Raw genomic sequence first — 19718 nt, forward strand, 5'->3', positions numbered from 1 at the left:
AACAACAAATACCTTATGAACTTTAGCACCGTTTTTTATCAATAATTTTAAAACCACACATTTACTTAATGAACTTTAGCACCGTTTTTTATCAATCATAACATATTTGTTACGATTGGTGGACGTGTTTTAAAACATACAATCGACTCTCCAAAAGGATCGAACTATGGTACACTCCCTACCGAGTTATTTTATAATTCATATAACACCGACTTTATGAAGTAGATTCACAAGGAGAATGAAAACAGATGACACTTTTCCCGCTATATAAATGATATCATATCTATAAAAAAAAATCAAAGTATGCATCTAGTTCACTAAAGTATGCAAAAGTCGGTTAATCAATCTATCCCATCGGACTTAAAATAATGTCTCTGCATATTCAGTAAAATCTTCTTATATTCTGACCTATACATATAAATTGACAATATGGTAGATTTTGGACAAAAGAGAATATCGTAGGTTTTCAATTGTGAACTTGTCGATTATATGTAGCAACAAGATTCCAGAGATTGCACTTATTTTTCTGAATTATCTTTCGGAATGATTAGTCCTCAATGCTCTTCTATTTCGAATTTTATTTAGCCTTTTAATTTTTTTTCATTGAAGTGTGACTCGTGAATGTTTTGTGTACGAAACGCGCGTCTTGCGTACACAATTATTATGATCCTGGTTTTTAATTATCATTATTTACTTGATATAGGAACACTGCTTATACAGTTGCCATAAATCAACGGAGCATAGTCGAAATTAACATCTTATTGCAATTGAATTAATTACGACATAAATAAAGGCAACAGTAGAATCCCGCTGTTCGAAAGTCGTAAAGCGAGAGACAGAAAACAAATTCCAAAAGTTGCAAATTAAAACAGAGTGAAACACATTAACAATAAGAAGAAAACAACGAAACAAATTAAATACTGAAGTGCAACAAAATATAATCGACAATGCAACACACACAGAAACGAACTTTAAAATAAAAACTTTAAAAACAAAAAGTAAAAAAAAAGTAAAAAAATGCATTTTTGCCCACTTCGGTACAAGACATTTAAACAAAAAAATGGTTTTGTGAATAGTTAAACCTCGCCCTTTCTGGGTAATATTCAATATAACACTACAATGACAACATTACATTCAGGTACACATACACATACATAAAAAGACTATACAATAGTTCATTTCGACAAGCTAATCACAGAATAAAAATGAACACGTAAAATAACCTAGACAGCGCACAAAAACCGCACAACAGAACTGTATATCACACAAATGAATCAACGCGACAAAATTGACGTCACAGGTAAATTTCCAAAAAATTATTATAATTCAAGATCAGGTTCTTAATCATGTCCGTTGAAGTATTTTACAACAATTACAATAAAATTGATATAAAATTGTGTTAGTAATTAGATCATTAATTGTTTAATCTTGCTATGTCAGTATACTTTCTAGATCGAACTGTTAAACAAATAGATAGTGTGCATATAGTTGCTATGAACTAAAATCTTATAAACTGACAGCGTGATAATTTATTATTACTTTTACATACAAATAGAAAATTAATGGATTAAAACAATAAAGTTACAATAACAATTTAACGAAGAGACATTTAACATTATCCGATCAGAATTACATATACAACATCATCATCATCATCATCATCACAACTACATGAGTGTGTGATCAACAAATACCGTCACGCGTCTTATAGTAATGCGAATTCACACTCACAAAATAGTCAAATTCGGGAAAAAGGTCATGGTCGGTTCTTAAAAGACTAGACGACGTAAACAGTAAATCACAGTTTAAGATGGGGTAAAAATGTCCATCGTTAGTTTATACACAGACACAAAAGAGGGACAAAAGATACCAAAGGAACAGTCAAACTCATAAATAAAAAAAAATGACAACACCATGGCTAAAAATGAAAAAGAGAAACAGACAAACAATAGTACACATGACAAAACATAGAAAACTAAAGAATAAACAACACCATCCCCACCAAAAACTAGGGGTGATATCAGGTGCTGCGAAAAAGTAAGCAGATCCTGCTCCAAATGTAGCACCCGTCGTGTTGCTTATGTGATAACAAATTCGGTAAATAGTATAATTCGGTCACGTTCATGAAAGCTAAGGGGTTTGTAGTTACGACGTGAGGAACATATCCGATATCATTTGTGAATTCGTCATTTTATAACGGTGAAACCAACTCGTAATGGCCTCCGTAAAATATACGATGTGATGATTTCAACTTCACCATTTTGAACTCTTGGTTTCATAGCTTACTTGTAAGCAGCAACCTTCTATCAAGAAAATCCTTATAGCAAATGCAAGCTTGGGAATATCGTATCAATTGATAGATATATACACCGTATGCAGAAGTTGGTGGAATGTTGGTACTTACATTTAGAAATGGAAAGATTACAATTTGAAAGCTGAAATCGTCTCTTTAGTCATAAAGTTTTCTTTACAACCGACCCTCATTGTCAATTTGGAGATGTAAGTCAAGATATGAGGACGATTAACTCTATCTGTAGTATCCTTGATATTTTGTTCGATGGGATAGATGCGTTCAACATAGTCACCAAATGTTGAATGATTTAGTGAAAGAATACAATCTTCATAGCGGTAAGCAGAGTTAAAGGATATTGCTAACTTCTTATCTTTCTTCCTCAGAAATTCCTTTATGAAGTCAGCCTCATAAAAATAAAGAAACAAGTCGGCAAGAAGAGGTACTCAATTTGTTCCCATTAGAATATTGACAGTTTGTTAAAAAAAAACACGTCCTCCAAACGTAACACATATGTTGTCAATCAAGAAATCAAGCATCTTGATAATGTCAGTTGTTTCAAAGATTTTTTTAAGCAGAGTGATCCTTTACAAAGTAGGATGTATCCCTCCTTAAGACAAGATACTTTATCTGCGTTGGTCATTCTTTTGTATGAAACAAAGCAATACCAACTCTTTCAATTTGTCTTTAAGTTTGGAATGTGGAAAACTTGTGTTAAGTGTAGAAAAGTAAAATGCTTTTATACTATACGCAACGTATAGAGTAACCAATTTATGATGGTGTCCATAAAAGTTAGTAAATGGGCTATTGAAAGAGGGACGAAAGATACCAGAAGGACAGTCAAACTCATAAATCGAAAATAAACTGACAACGATATGGATTAAAACGAAAAGGACAAACAGACAAACAATAGTGCACATGACAAAACATAGAAAACTAAAGAATAAACAACACAAACCCACCAAAAACTAGGGGTAAGCAGATCCTGCTCCATATGTGGCACCCTTCCTGTTAATTATGAGATAACAAATCCGGTAAATAGTCTTATTCAGAAGGTCACATTCCTGAAAGGGAAGGGGAATGTAGTTACGACGTAAGGAACATTGAATATCATTTGGGTAACGTATTAATTATGGTATAAAATGTCTGGGACTATAATCTATTATAATCCTAGTACCTTTGATAACTAACTACTAACTAGTCCCAGGAAATAATGTTGAGGGTTTTAATTCCATGAGACAACTACTCACAATACATACAATTGGAATAATTTTGTATTTATATTTTTTAGATAATTTTTGCGAGCATGTACTAAATAAGTAAATATTTACTGAGCATGCTGAGTTGACATCCCTAGTTAAAACTGACATTATCTGTATTCCTGGGCTTGTACATGTATATCTTATCTTGATTTCTTTCAGATAGGGTTGTATCATACAAGGAAGTTATTCAAACCAAGGATTCCAAGTTTTATAGTTGACGTTATCCTTTTGAAAACTTAAAGGGGGCATAACAATTTATATGAACTCTATAAAGTGTTATAATCGTAACCACCATCCAAACCTCTTTTCCTGTGATCTTATCTTGGCCAATTATACTTATCACCGCATATGAACTATCACACGCAACACATGGGTGCTACCAGCAAAGCAGCATCTGTTCACTTTTCAGGGCACCTGCGATAACCTGATTGTTCGTGAGGGTCTAGTTACTTAGTCTCTATTTTTCTATGTAGTGTTTTGTAGTTTGTTGTTCGTTCTTTATGTCGTTTTGTCGTGGTTCCTATGACTGTGTGAGTGTTTTCGACCTATCAGTTCAAACATCAGTTTATATTGACTTGGTCGTTTTAGTTTACTATTCGGAATCGGTATCATGGCTCATTGTTAAATGCCTTCGGTGACCTCTAGTTATTAACTTCCATGTCATTTCGTCTCTTGTAGACAGGTAGTTGTCTTTTTGGCTATCATACCACACATTTTTTACTATTGTTTGATAAAGTTTTATTTTGATTAGATAACATGATTTTGTAATTGAAAATGAAATGATTAGCTGTTTTCAAATTACAAGCTAATTTGATATTGACATAGTTTTATGAAATATAATACACTTTTTTTGCAATACTTGCCGCAAATTGATTTACATATGATGTTCATTGTCCATCCCATACATTTTTTTATTCGCCTTATTCGAACAACTCAATGGGAGTTAAAGCTTAACATACCCTTACTTATAATAAATACTATAGATTCAAAGTGAAAGACACAAAGTAGAGTGAAATCAAAGACTCTGTAACTTTTCTATATAAACAATCCTGATAACAATTAAAGTACATACCCTATTTCCTTGATTTAGATCTACATCTGTTCTTTTTAGTAAACATTGCACTACGTCGGACTGTCCATCTCTAGCAGCTAAGTGTAAGGCATTATCACCTATCTGAATTTAAAAGTTGGCAGTTTTCAAATCATGTACACAAAACATGAACGACTTTATAGTAAATTATACTTTAAAGATAGTGTCAATAAGAGAAACTAAATAACATTTAGCCAACAACGATGTCATCATATAAATTAACATGTTGGATAAATCCTTCATCTTATAAATTTTGATTTTTAAACAGCTAATGAACGTACACAATTGGTGTCCATGAGTTTTAAATTATCCAAACAAACAGGGGTTTTAATTGAAAACAAAAATTGATTAAGTTTGCAATTTTACAACTTATCCAATAATGTCTTGGAACATCTGATTGATATCTTCCGTTAAACACATTATTATTAAGATTTTAAAATTATAGATTGGTAATTTTATTCCAGAAATCATAATGGTTACATAGTAATTATTTTTCATGATAATGCTTTGTAGGATCAGCCGGTTTATTCGTTGAAGATTTGTGTTCACAGCGAAAGATCGGTTATATTAGTTTCAGTTAATATGGCGTAAATCGATAGTATTTGTTATTTTGAAAAAGGGACTCCTCGCATACAGTGCAGATCAAGCATACATTTAAAAAAAACACACAGTTCACCTGCAATTTAAATAAACGCCTCGTTTACTCAGCATTACATTGAACTTTCTGTTGATATAGAACGTAAATGTGCGTTCACTTTTTTGTTTCCATCCGTGTTATAATGGAAAACAGAAACCGCGCGTTTACACAGTTTGTGGTGGCATCAATAATACGATGATTATTCATACGAGTGTATCACATAATCAGCAAAGATAAACTCTAAAGATATCCATGTTGGCTTAATGTGTATGTCGTTTTCGTTATTAACACTTTGAACATTAGGATGCATACTGTTGCATATACATTCAGTAAATAAATCAATGATTGCTAAATATTCTAATCATTTGATAATCAGACCGATTTATCTGTTCATATAGAAAACTATATGACTTTGTATGTATTCAAAATCAATAATTTTGATACATCGGGATTGACTGTTCTAATTACCGAAGTGAACAAAGACATAACACGACGGGTGCCGTATACGTTGCAGGAAATGCTTACCCTTCCGGAGCACCTGATTTCCCTCCCGGTTTTAAGTGGAGTGCGTGTTGTTTCTTAATTAGTATTTATAACTGTTGATGTAAATGTCCTTCGGTTTTGTGAGTCTTTGTTTACTCCTTGGTTTTGATTGTTATTGTCTAAATACAACCTGAACATTATATGTCTACATCTTCGTTGACATAAACAAAACCTTATAATAGTTTTTATTCGTTACTAAATGCCGGTATTTTAATTCAGTATTTTAGGTAACTCAGGATGGTTTCGTAAATTTAGATATAATAAAAAAGATAGGTTACTGGTTGGTCAAAACAGTGGCGTAATTTGATAAAAAAATGTCCTGATTTTGTCTTTTCATTGAAATCATATTTTTGTATAAGTCAATATTAACAAAAGTACATAGATTTGTATTATTTATCATGTGAGCAGTAAAAGTCTTCGTATTACAACATTCTTGCCGTGAAAGAACTCTAAATAAATCTTCTTTTTATTTCAAAGTAATCAATAAGACATCTGCACATCAGTATTTTTTAAATTGCAAATGATTATTTTATTTGATTTAAATGTTCAAAATTTAATAATAAATTGTTTTTGCAGGATATATTTATATCTTTTCAATACAGAAAATCTAAAAGATATTGATTTATTTCTCTTTGTATTGTCAAATACAATATATCATTTCTGTAATTATTTTATAGCAAGTTTTTTTTATTAATCATAGAGTTATGATTTTATTGTTGAAATGTAAAGATTTGTTTCATTGCGGAAATTATCAAACTTCCTTGTGAACTTATCTCCAAAATAAAAAGGAAAGGGTCATTGGTAATTTGCCTTTTGGTTTACATTTATGAAATGTCCGTTTCACAGATGACGTTTTTATTGTTGCATGAAATGGGGCTACATTTGTACATCAATGAATGATATGTTATAGCTTCTGATTGCTTAAAGGTAAACCAGATATAAATTTGTTTTTAATAATTTATTATATTTTTAATGGACTGATAGTTGAGTACTTTTTTCGCCTAGTAATTAAATATGTAATATGTAAGAATGAGTTGTTTTTACTGTTCATACCTAAAAAAATGAAATCCAAACGGAAAGTCCAAATCAAGTGGCAAAAACAAAAAGAAAGGAATTTAAGTTTAAAATTGCAAAAGTTATTCTCTGCATCTTCCTCAAATAGTATCTGCTGTTGGTAAAATTCTGTTTTTTTTTATATTTTGTTGTTTGGTTTTGTTTTGTTTGATAGATTAAAACAAACTGAGAGTTCTATATGTCTGTGATTACTAGAATTATGTCGACAACCATCAAAAGTGTCAAAATTTCTATTTTTTATAATGTTGATGTGCTGACCTAATTTTTGTAATTGCTTATTATTTGTGTCAGCTCTTTAATAAAGAACCATGTTTGTTTTTCCTTTTTGTAAAATAATAACTACTCAAATACAATTATGGATGTGTTTACACAAATGTTAACATATTTCAAGTAGACAACAATGAAAAGTGTAAACATCTTTTCTTATTCTCTATAAAATTCTTAAAATGTAATAGCCTGACCATTGAGTAACTTTTACACCTCGAGCTGAATTGATTGACATAAAATGGAAGGAACTAATGTTTGAAATTTACTAAATTTGCTTAAGGTGCAAATATTTTTTCATTATCTAATACATTATATACTGTATTGTGACTTTGTTCTTTTTAGTATTTCAAGGTGGAAAATACATTAAATTGGAAGTCTTCGATTAATGAAATTGATATTGATAACAACGAAAAGTGCCAATATTTCTTATATAGATATAGGAAGATGTGGTGTGAGTGCCAATGAGACAAGTATCCATCCAAATAACAATTTAAAAAAGTAAACCATTATAGGTCAATGTACGGCCTTCAACACAGAGCATTGGCTTACACAGAACAACAAGCTATAAAGGGTCCCAACATTACTGGTGGAAAACCATTCAAACGGGAAAACCAACGGCCTAATCTATATAAAAAAGAGAAACGAGAAACACGTATAAATTACATAAACAAACGACAACTACTGTACATCAGATTCCTGACTTAGGACAGGTGCAAACATTTGCAGCGGGATTAAACATTTTAATGGTACCAAACCTTCTCTCTTTTTCTGAAACAACAACATAATATCACAACATAGAAAAACACACGAAAAAATATCAATTGGCAGGCTTAACTCAATGAAAAAACGTAAATTAATACACTATGGACGAATAAATTTGATCTGCGATATCTGAATGCAAATGCACAGCTTATAAAATATAAGGGACAAACATTCAAGGCCAAAAAGCAAACAAACAAGTCCAAACAAAGCCATGGCAAGACACCACTGCGAAATATTTAACTCTTCGAAAATAATCACATTTGAAAAAAAACCAGGTTTTAATAATACAGGTAAATCTTGAAGTTGATACAAATGTAGTAAGAAGAAGTGAAAATTAGAAGATATTCCAAATTATCAAAGCTGGTATATAGACAAGATCCATATTAATATAAAATAACAAAAAAGCATTATTAACAATATCAACAGGTCGAACTTACCAAAAATAATACAATTTGAGAGTACTCGCAGTTACTGACAGCTCATTAAGGAGGCTCGCGGGTATAAGATTTAAAAAAAAAAAAAAAATGTTACAAAAGTCATTCCAAAAAATCAATTTGTGTTGGCCCGAGGTGATTTTTTAAATGGAGATATCATTGCAAAAGCTCCAAATTATCTCCCTTTGGTGCAAAATGCCTTTTTTTGGTATTAAAATTGAAATATCTTTTTTAACTCATCGGTGACCTATATTGTTTATTGTTGTTTTCGTATAAGCTGTACATAAACCCAATAATTGTAATTTTTTTGCTTTTTCTGTAATTTAGTTCTTTTTTTAGTTTGATATTACCTCTTTTTCTCCTATCAGTTCAGCAGAAAATATGTACTTTTACAAACATGTATGCTTCTTTCGAAGGCAGATTGTGAGCGTAAATGGAGGGTGACCCCATTTTATATTTCATTTTTCTATTAAGTAACATATAAAGTTCATTTACAGAAAAATAAAGCGAAATCCTATATTAAATTTAAAAAAATTATTAGACCCGCGAGCCCCCTTAAAAGCCAAAAACATTAATAATGAAAAATCACGCATCAGAGACTAAAATCAACTTAAAAACATCCCAGGGATTTAGTGTTTTAACGTCACGAACAGTCAGAGAAGACATGACTTGTGCATTGCCAAAAATAAATATATTGTAAGCTAGTAGTATAGTAAATTATATTTCTATTTCATATGCCCGTTTTTCAGATATTTTTTCATGTGGAGTATTGAAATCCTTGCCTAAGCCAGTCGACCAAAATTTGTCATATTTATCTAATTGCCTACCTGAGTTCTGTGTGCGTTCGAAAGCAAAGAATACCAAAAGAAAATAGTATATGCATTTAACAGTTTCTGTAAGTGTTGTAATAACTATTCTTACGTCAAACCTTTACCAGCTTCAGATTTTTATGTTTCATTGTACTTAATACACTTATCATAGACATTTAATTCGCATTATAAGGTTGAAGAAGCATAATATTCAATAAGCTGGGCTCATAAACTAGCTGGCTATCCCAATCCGTGTAATTCACAGTTGTGTATATCGGTTAAAGAAGGAGCTCATAGAAAGATTGGACAATGTTATTGTACACAAAAAAGAACCAATTGCGCCAGATATTTTAAGGAAAATTGTTGATAAATGTATTAGCTATGCAGGGTTTTTAAGATTTTCCTAAATGGTATATTTAAAAAGATCTGATTTAAAATGTAGTGATACACATGTCTCTTTGCTCATACAGAAAAGCCAAACTGATCATTATAGAGAAGGCACACAGGTTTTAATAGCTTGAACAGATACAGAAACATGCCCTGTTAGTATGTTGGGAAAATATTTATTATTATCCAATATTGACGCATCATCTTCAGATAATATATTCTAATCCATGTATTTATGTGAAAAATCTAAGTCTTATGAACTGAGATGTCTTAAACCTTTATCATTTATCAAGTCCAAATTTGGATTACATAGCTTTAGATCAGATGGAGCTACTGCAGCTGCATCAGCTAGCATTCATTATAGATTATTTAAGAAGGATGGTAGATGGGCTTCAGATAAAGCAAAAGATGTCTATGTAAGAGAAAATATTAAAGAATAACTGACTGTGTCTAAAAGTTTGGGAATATAATTTTCAAAAATATACTTTATACATGTATTATTCTTTGTTCAGATCTTCTTGGCCTTTTTTGTCTTTCGAAAGGCTGGTACAGCTGTAGGCAGTCTTATCCTATTTATGTGTTGTTTAATTTATTAAATAATTTAAATTCGTTTGAGCTGGCGAATTAGAATATAAAAATATTTATTAAAGGTGTTAAGTCACATGACGTTGCAACGATCAAGTGATTTTTTTACTATAAACAAGTGTGTGTGTTTATATCAAGCACATGGTGTGTGTTTACGTTTAATTTGATTGGATGGCATATACCCATAATGCAGGGTTTACGGGTATATGCCCTCATGATTTTTGTGAAAAGCATGATTAAGTATTACCTAAGGGGTTAGTCTGAGAAAATAAAGTTATTCAAAGTTTGCCTATAGTTCAACGTAGCAACATTCGTTATTATGTTTACCCAGCCACCCACCCATCCTTGTATGAGATGATTATCGCCAATGGGAGTTTATACATATATAACATTATATCTAAAACGTTGTTACGTACAAGAGCGAATCGTACAAGTTGAGATATATAAACAACGTAAGATAGTGACAAGGGAACGTCACCATTTAAAGATGGATAATTTACGACAGGAAATGAAAAATCATCTCTTTTATCATATATTTTAGTATTTAGCTTTCCGTTTATGATATAGATATCAAGATCGCGGAGAGGGCAGTGTTCATTGTTGGTATTAGGTTTATTTAAAGTAAGTTCAACAGGATATATTTCTTTAGTATATATACTGAAGTCGTCATTAATGAGAACTAATATATCATCCATATATCTAAAAGTATTATTAAATTTTTGTATCAGATGTTGTTTCGATGGGTCTTTGCTGATTTTTGTCATCAATTGTAACGCATAGCAATGCAAAAATAGGTCCACAATAAGTGTTGAGCAGTTAGTCCTCATTGGAACTCCGATAACCAGACGATATACGGAATCTTCAAAGCGAACAAAATGTTGTCTAGTAAAAATTCAAGAGTAGATATAGTATCAAAGCATGACCAATTGACATAGTTCTTTTGTTATTTAAAAAAAAATTGTTACTACAAAATGACCTAAAACAGTTTGAACATATATATTCACATTCTGACTTTTTAAATGCCCATCAAATTAGGTGTGTGAATTTTTTGGTAAAGACTGTGAACAGATTCAAAATCACCAATATAAGCATGCAGTTTATCAAGTACTTCCAACGAGTTTTTGACACTCCAAAAGTGATAAATTCCACTATTTTCAAAGGCCTTATTTGAACAATTTATAATCAGGTTTTTGATTGAATCAAGCGTACTGGTAAGAAAAATAGACAATTTAGTAGTGGAACAATGGCTTGAAGACGAAACAAGTCTATATTTGTAAGGTGTTTTGTGTAACTTCGGAAGCCAATACATAGTTGAGACTTTCATTGTATTGTGTTCTGCTTGTAAAGTTGTAGCTAAAAGTTTTTGTTTGTTACAGATGTCGCTTTCTAAAAATGGAGTTGGAATGTTGGTGAATTTGTGATTTCTTTTTTTCAGAACCTCAATTTTAAACTTACGCCAAACAATAATAATATTGTTAGCAGCTTTATCGGCCTGGACAGAAACCAATTCCTTGGCTTGTTTTTTGTATGATTAAATTGATTAAATAAGTATGATTAAATTGCATAATCAACATTATGGGGACATGCTTGTTGTCCGAGCCGAATTATAAAATTTGACAATCCTTATAAGAATAACAATCCATACCTCATTTGATTTATTTGGATCTATATCTTTTCTTTCAATTAACAATTGGATTATGGGAAGATGTCCATCTTCAGCAGCTGAGTGTAACAGGGTGTTCCCAAACTGTAATTATGATTTAAAGGTTTAAATGTTTATAGTAGTTTATAAACGTACCAATTTGAACGACATTTTGAACAAATTTTATCAAACAAATCTTTTTCAAAATTTTAAAACGTGTTCACATTGTATAGCTCATGCGAGTGCACTTGACTCCAATCTCTATTGACTAGGATTGTCAGTTTTCTCATCGAAGGTCGGGCACACCGGCTTCTCCACCAATACAACTGGCCGCCAAAAATTAGCTTAAATGTGGTGCTTAAACACGAAAAATCAAATCGAATCACAATGTATATTTCCATGGAGAATTTGATTTTACAATGTGTGTGCTTATAGGAGTGAAATCATCAGATAAAAGACAGGGAAGAAATTTAAACTGAAATGTTCACCATTCAATCTTGTTTTAATGATACATTGTCTTTTGTTTCCCCAAGCTTAATAAACGAAATTATTCAATTGGAAAATGTATTAAACAGATCCTATGATTTATTGACCTCCGGTGTACAAAGAGTACTGATTTATTTATATTTGTACATGTCTGGCAACTGACTGATAGACTAAACATTTTATTTTGAACATAAGTATAAATAATGAGAAGATGCAGTATGAGTGCCGAGACTACTCTCCATCCAAGTCATGTGTGAAAGGTAAACAATTATAGGTCAAAGTTCGACCTTCAACACGGAGCCTTGGTTCACAAAAAACAGCAGGATATTAGGGGCCGCAAAATGACTGTTGTAAACCGTTCAAACAAAACAAAAGTCTGAATAGTTTCGTCTTAACCGTGTAATAAGAGGAATTAATTTTTACGACAATCGCTATAAATATGTTAAAGGAATAACTGTTGGAAATGTATTATTTAAATGATATATCAAAAATCAAAATAAAGAACATAGATTACCTTTATGTAGGTAAACAAAATACCAAACACGCATACGTATTTAAGAGTACTGTAATTTATTAAGGCTGAATAAGTCAAAGGAGGTGATACATATACACACAGTAGCTTCTCAGTAACAACTACAACAGGTCATCTTTATTCTTTATTTTAATGTTCGCCAGATAAATGATGTTCTCTCATAAAATGATTCAAAGTATGTTTCTGTGTTGACACCATATATTCCATCGAATTAAGCCAGAAACAATCAACAGATCTATCCCATGGTATTTGAAATAATGGTTGGTATGTCTTTGACATATTCCCCGTTTCTATTCTCAATTTTATTTTTAATTAGGGTCGGTTGAGAGAAGTTTACGACAAGAGATATTATATCAGCTTCCCAATTACGATTTTAGCATTAATCTTATGTTAAGCAACATTCCAGCAGCGCCCACATGTGAAGAATATTCGTGACATATTTACCAGATTATAGGATATTCAAAAGCTTGCTTTTTATATCAACATTTGCGTCATAAAGAGTCGGTGCTACACGGAAACCTTTAAACCAAGTATTCATAGCTATAGGGTCATCCTTTGAAAGTTTAACGGACGGAAGCATGAGTTGTCGACTGTTATTGAATATCTGGTATTGTAGAGATTGTGGTCAATCTCTATGTTAATATCAACATTTTGATATAATTAAATCTTGACTTTTTTCTGTGTAAATTACTCTGTCAAGTGTTTTCTCACAAAATACATGACTTTTTTTATTCAGCAAATAATAATTACAGTATGTTAAAAGCATAACAGTATTTGACAGACATAACGGTTATGTATAACGTTTTTGTAAGACGTTTTCATGTTTGAAAAATAATTATCAACTGATGAGTTCGAATTTGTTTTATACGCCAACGAATACATATAATTGCGAGTAAAAAAATAGGTCGGAAACGTTAAATGTTAAAAATGTGTATCACTGTCTACACGTACGTAAATATTGATATACATTTGAAAACGGCACGCTTTCATTCGTCTTGACACCAATTTAGCTATATAAAGCAGGGGAAAAGCTTTGTTTGTTTGTTTGTTTGGTTTATTTTCTATGTCATGGCGTTGTCGTTTTACTTCGCATTATAAGTTTTGATTCCCGATAAAATTTTCCAACTCTTTTTTTGTAGCAATTTGTTTTTTTACGATAACACATTTAGTAAATTGCTATGTTATTATTTGAATGAACTTTCCGCGCTATTTATTCCTTGATTCACAAAACTGTTTTTTAAATACATTGACACAATTTAATGAAATATGCTATTTAATTTTAGCTAAACTAACTATGAAAGTGATATGCATATGATTATCAAATTTAACTCATTTGATTCATTCGCCAAATTCCTTTTGAACAGTTCAAGATGAGCAAAATATGCATATTCATTCACTTATTATTATGGGATATGATTTCAGGCTCAGTGAAAATGATCGGATAGAAACTACAAAAATTCACAAGAAAAACAAGTCTGCAGTAATATGTGTTAGAGTTTAAATAAATAAGCATATAACTTATCTTGTTAAAAATCACCTTCCATACCTCATTTACTTTATTTGGATCTGTTACTGTTCTTTCTATTAAGACTTGCACTAGTTCGAGATTTCCTTTCAATGAGGCTAAGTGTAAGGGAGTATTACCGTCCTGAAAAAAGATTGTTTGCATTGTTTGCATTATTAGGAAAAGGTAGATAAAATTACGACTTTATAGAAATATTTTAAATACGAAAAGTGTCAATACCCGTTAGCCATCAAAAGATTAGTTCCCTACTAAAGTTTAAAGTGTAAACATCTTTTCTTTTTCTCTATAAAAGTCATGTGATAGCCTGATCATTGAATAATTTTACACCACGAGCTGAATAGTTTGACATAAAGGGAAGGAATTAAACTTGATATTTAAAAAAATTGCTACATGTATCAGCATCTGTTTAAGCTGCAAATATTTTCTCATTTTCTGGACTATTAAGTACTGCATTGCGACTTTTTTTATTTTAGTTCTTCAAGATGGATAGTTTTACACAAAATGAGATTCGGAACATCAAAAGATAAGTTAACTACTAAAGTTGGTGACTACCTCTGATACTGTACATGTGTATTTGCATTTGAACTTGTTCTAAATTCACAGCAGCAGTACATTGCATTATTAAAATAAAAAACTACCTTGTGAAAATGTTAAGAGTATTTTTTTAAAGACCTGTACAAAGAATTGTAAAAGGTGTTTTACAAAACAAATTATAGTGAAAATGATAGCCATTTAGTCTATTTATATACTGAAAGCAAGAAAAATAAACTTCATTTTGGAAATGATTCCAAATATCAAACAAGTCAGTAATAATACTAAACAGATTTCCGCACTATGAACCTCATGCACGGGAGACTTTTAATGATCAAGAAGATGACGATATGTGCGAATATTTTTTGTCAAATCTACTGCTCCTTAACAAATGTATATCAAGTTTAATGTGACAACCAATCAGAATACTCAAGCTGTAAAAGTAGATTTACAAAAACAACAACGTGACTTTGTTTCATTCTGATGTAATGTAATAACCCTTGTTGACAATTATATAAAATTTCAGATCAGAAAAGATAATAAGATTGTGTTATATTTTTTTACATGCTAGTCAATCGTAATCAGATTGCCTTGAAGCACAAAACAACTAACGATTATTCATGTCTTCAAGTTCCGACAGGTTGTTCGCCCTTAACATTACCGTATCGACAGGTTGTAAAATAATGATGACTCATAACTGTATAGTAAAAAAGTCTTAAGTAATGTTTGTATTTAGTAAAAAAAAATACTGTTCGTGCCGATAATGAGAATTTTCAAAGATTACCTTATTACTATTTGAGAATAAGTGTATTCTAAGAATCTGTAAGTTTACTTCGGTCTTATCTCAATTTAACGAAATCCATGACTTCCTACATGTACTAGTTATACATTGATTACGTCAATTGATTCAATAGAAACGTCACTACAGGTGTAATGCGGGTTGCGGAACAATAGAAAGGAAAATCATCGTTAAAAATAGGTATGTTAACAAATGGGAAATTTTGTAGACATTTGTTCATTTAAATTTAAGACCCTGAAGTCTGAAGACAAATTCGCATTATAAATAAAGAGTACTCAATTTGTTTCGCAAAAATATTATCAAGGTAACAATAAGAGTCCTTATATAAATCAATAACATGTAATTCAGATAAAAAAATGCTGAGTTCGGCCTTTAGTTGTGTTTCATACAATACAAAAAAGTATCTGTATAAATAAAGTCTGCTCAACAATTTTCACAAATTTAGACGTTTATACATTTGCGAAACATAATTATATGCATATCGCAAATTTATTGTGTTGTTGTTTCACATTTACTGTAAACATGTCAATGTATTGAATGGCTAAAGATCCCACAAGACTCAAGTGCCAATTAGGACGAAATATAATAACATACCACATTTTGCGCATTAAAGTCTGCATCTGGTGTTTCTAGCATCAATTCAACATGTGCGGTGAGTCCTGCAGAAGCAGCAATATGTAATGGGGTCCAACCATCCTGCAATTAAAAGATTACAATGCTATGAAAATTCGTCGATGATGATTCAAAAGTTCAAATCGAAATGTGTAAAGTGTATGTCAAAATTAGAGGCAAAAATATGTAAAGAAACAAAACACGACTTAAAGTCTTTATATTAATACATAGGACACGTTAGACTAAACAACAAAGACACAAATATAGGAGTATAGATGAATATCTATTTGTAAAAATGAAGACTATTTCGTGTAATTCCGTATTCTGTTATACTGTTTTTGTTTATTATCTCACAGTGCAGTCTCATTGATTAATAAAGCTGTCTATGATATTATCCTCACCCAGTCACATCCGTTAATATCTGCACCTTTGGCAAGACTATCAATGACGTTTTCCAAATCCTTAAATATAATGACTTCTCGGAGAATCTGGAAAGTTAATAAATAATATTATTCGAAATAATGGTTCATATAAGGATCTCTGAATTTTCTGAATTTAAGAAAAAACTTTGGAATTCTAAAAAGGTAATATAAGAAAAGACTATATATATATATGTTTTTGTATCAAAAAGTAAAATTGTTTATGGGCGTGGTTTTGTTTTTAATAAATCAAAACAGGAACACACTAACAATACCAAAAAGGTTTCATATAGTGCTATTATACTGCAAGTACCCGTTGGTCGAAATCTGCTTGTGACTTAACTGTGTTATAAAACAAATATTCTTTTCACTTCATATTTTACACAGATATATACGAAGCATAGAAATTAAAATCATAATAAAATTAAGGAATAGTTTAGGTTTTTCCACACTTATCATCAGTTTCTGGATTATCATTAACAACGCATACATATTTAAGGCAATGTTTGACGACAAAATAATCAGATTGTTTGCTAAGACGTAAGGAGTGTTAGGGAAAAGGATTTGAAATAGTCATAATGGAATATTGTAGTTACTTTACTAAATATAGAGCTCCTTCGTATATGGTTTAATGAGGTGCATCTACTACTATACTTTTGTACAATTAATCTAAAGCTTAAACTGTTCGTAGAAACCGTTCTCTTTGACGTAGAATGTTTGGCAATCAAAGAAAATTTCGTACCAACAATTCAAATATTTTGGACCTAATTTCTATTTTAAAAGACAACGGCAGACTTTATCTGTTAAACAATCTCTTTTCTTTACCTGTTAATCATATACAAAGCGAATTGCAACGCAATTCCATATTGCAGTCCTAAGAATACAATCGTTCAAATTACAATTGCATATATTCATGATATTGTTATTCCAAACTGTTTCCCAAATTTGAAGATCATAAAAACATTTTAATAAAACCAAATATGCCAATAAAGGTTTTTATTTTGTTAATAATTCCAGTACAATTGATAATCATTCTGTTAATTATAGCGAGTGTGGAAAGATGTAAATAACAGTGCCAATACACCTACTTCATGAAATTTCAATAATTCTTAATACATTATACCTTAATTTTGTTCGTGACCGAGAGTTGAAATCATTCATCAAGAACCAAAATGCTGCACTTTGTGGTTTTTTTCATATCCATATCCATATCGTTCAAATTGAAATCTGTGGGAAACCTATAGTCAAGGATGGGGTAATACGGGAACTTGATGCAAGTTTCGAGTTTCGGGCATGTAAACGTTAAAAATATGCCTCACAGCCCTATATTTGTACCTTCAAAAAAATTCAGTGCATATGAACTTTCCATTCTAGGATACAATTTTTCACAACTTCATAGTAAAAGTAGTACAGCTTTAGCCGAAACAGGAGTTCCTATGGGAAATTGAATTGTCAATTTTTACAGGAATGTAACCTAAATATCGTTCCCTGTCAATTAAGTAATTGGAAAGGGTGTCGGAAAATCACCCACAACACTCTCCGTACTTACTACTCGAAATGGATAAAACGAGAAAAAGATGACAAGAAATCCTTAGATTCTTTTTTTAATTCAGTAGTGAACATGGTTGATATACTATACAACATTTGAAAAAAACCTTTTACCTCTAACAACAACCATAATAACCTTAACTATCGTATCAAACAGAAGCTTAAAGACCTCGCCAAGGAATTTTGTTTTGTCGCGGCTGATAAGGCTGCTTATGATATCAGTATTGTTCTATGTTAAATTTACATTGAGGTTCTGCAAAAGACAATCACGAATTTACCAACATTCCAACTGTTTCCATTTTTGGAAAATGACATCTATAACAAACATTAACAAATAGAGAAAAACCGTGTAATAAACTGTGCAAATAAGGCCTTTAAAAAAAGTGAAATTACTTTTGGGGTGTCAAAATTCCGTTGGAAATACTCAATAATTTGCATGCTTAAAATTGGTGATTTCTAATTTGTTCAAAGTTTTGATTTTTTACCCTGTGTACCACTTTGCTTCATTTGTCATAATATTATTAAGAAAAAATCACACACCTTATAAAAAGGACAGTCTAAACGTCAGAGTACGAATAAATATGTTCAAACCCTTGAAGGTCATTTTTAAGTTCGACCAGCTTTGATACTATGACTGCCCTTGAATTTCACGAGAAAACATGTTTGGTTGCTATGGAGATTCCGTGTATTATCGTGTTATCAAAATTCCAATGGAACTACATGTAACTGTGCACCACTCATTGCAGACATATTTCTATATTGTTATGAGTTACAGTTTATGACTAAAATCAGCAGAGATCCATCGAAACAATATCTGATACAAAAAATGTATAGAAACGTCGCACGCTACTGGTGTTACTTTGGTGAAATCACAAACAAGACACATTCATCTTGTTAATTTTTAAACACAAAAAATGATATAATAAAGTGTTGCATATCATTGTAAAGCTTTTAAACTCTTCTTTCAGATAATTTCAATTTTGTATATGAAACAGACCATTTTCATTAATTAAAACTCAATAAAATAAAACCTTTATTTTGCAATATGATTTCCTTGTCCCGCCTTACACTTTTAGTTTTGTGAAATTCTGAATACCGTAAAAAACATATTTTTTTTTTTACCAAACAATATAAAAGTTTGTCTAGAACAAGAAATTTATAAGTGGGCGATGACTTAATGTCGATTTTTCTTTCTCGAAAAGATGAAAATATAAAAAAAAAGAGATCAAGATGATACCAATTATGTGTCCCATGCACGCGTACTTTTTTTCGAAATTGTCTCAACAAGGGAATTCCATAGCAATCCCCATGTCGAAAGTAAATAATTCTTTTCTAGTATTTTGTACAAAGATCACACTTTCGCCTCATGCAATAACCAGGAATTTTTAAAACAGATTCTTTTATTCGAGTTGATAAGCAATGTCCGACATTTGGTCCCCTTCAAACAAAAGTAAACGCAAAGTTACGTTTTCGGTTTTTTCATA

General features: G+C 31.1%; 1 protein-coding gene across 1 annotated transcript in view; it reads right to left on the minus strand.

Moving 5' to 3' along the window:
• The window catches only part of LOC134727741 (putative ankyrin repeat protein RF_0381), a 56414-nt gene that overhangs the window by 22914 nt on the left and 13782 nt on the right, over positions 1-19718 (minus strand). Inside the window, exons 3-7 of the mRNA XM_063592128.1 lie at positions 16669-16755; positions 16250-16351; positions 14347-14448; positions 11786-11887; positions 4625-4726 (exon numbers count right to left, since the gene is read on the minus strand). Of these exons, the coding sequence (XP_063448198.1) occupies positions 4625-4726; positions 11786-11887; positions 14347-14448; positions 16250-16351; positions 16669-16755 (495 nt within the window). The remainder of the gene's footprint in view (positions 1-4624; positions 4727-11785; positions 11888-14346; positions 14449-16249; positions 16352-16668; positions 16756-19718) is intronic.

This window comes from Mytilus trossulus, chromosome 8 (assembly GCF_036588685.1).
Source record: "Mytilus trossulus isolate FHL-02 chromosome 8, PNRI_Mtr1.1.1.hap1, whole genome shotgun sequence".
NCBI lineage: Eukaryota > Metazoa > Mollusca > Bivalvia > Mytilida > Mytilidae > Mytilus > Mytilus trossulus.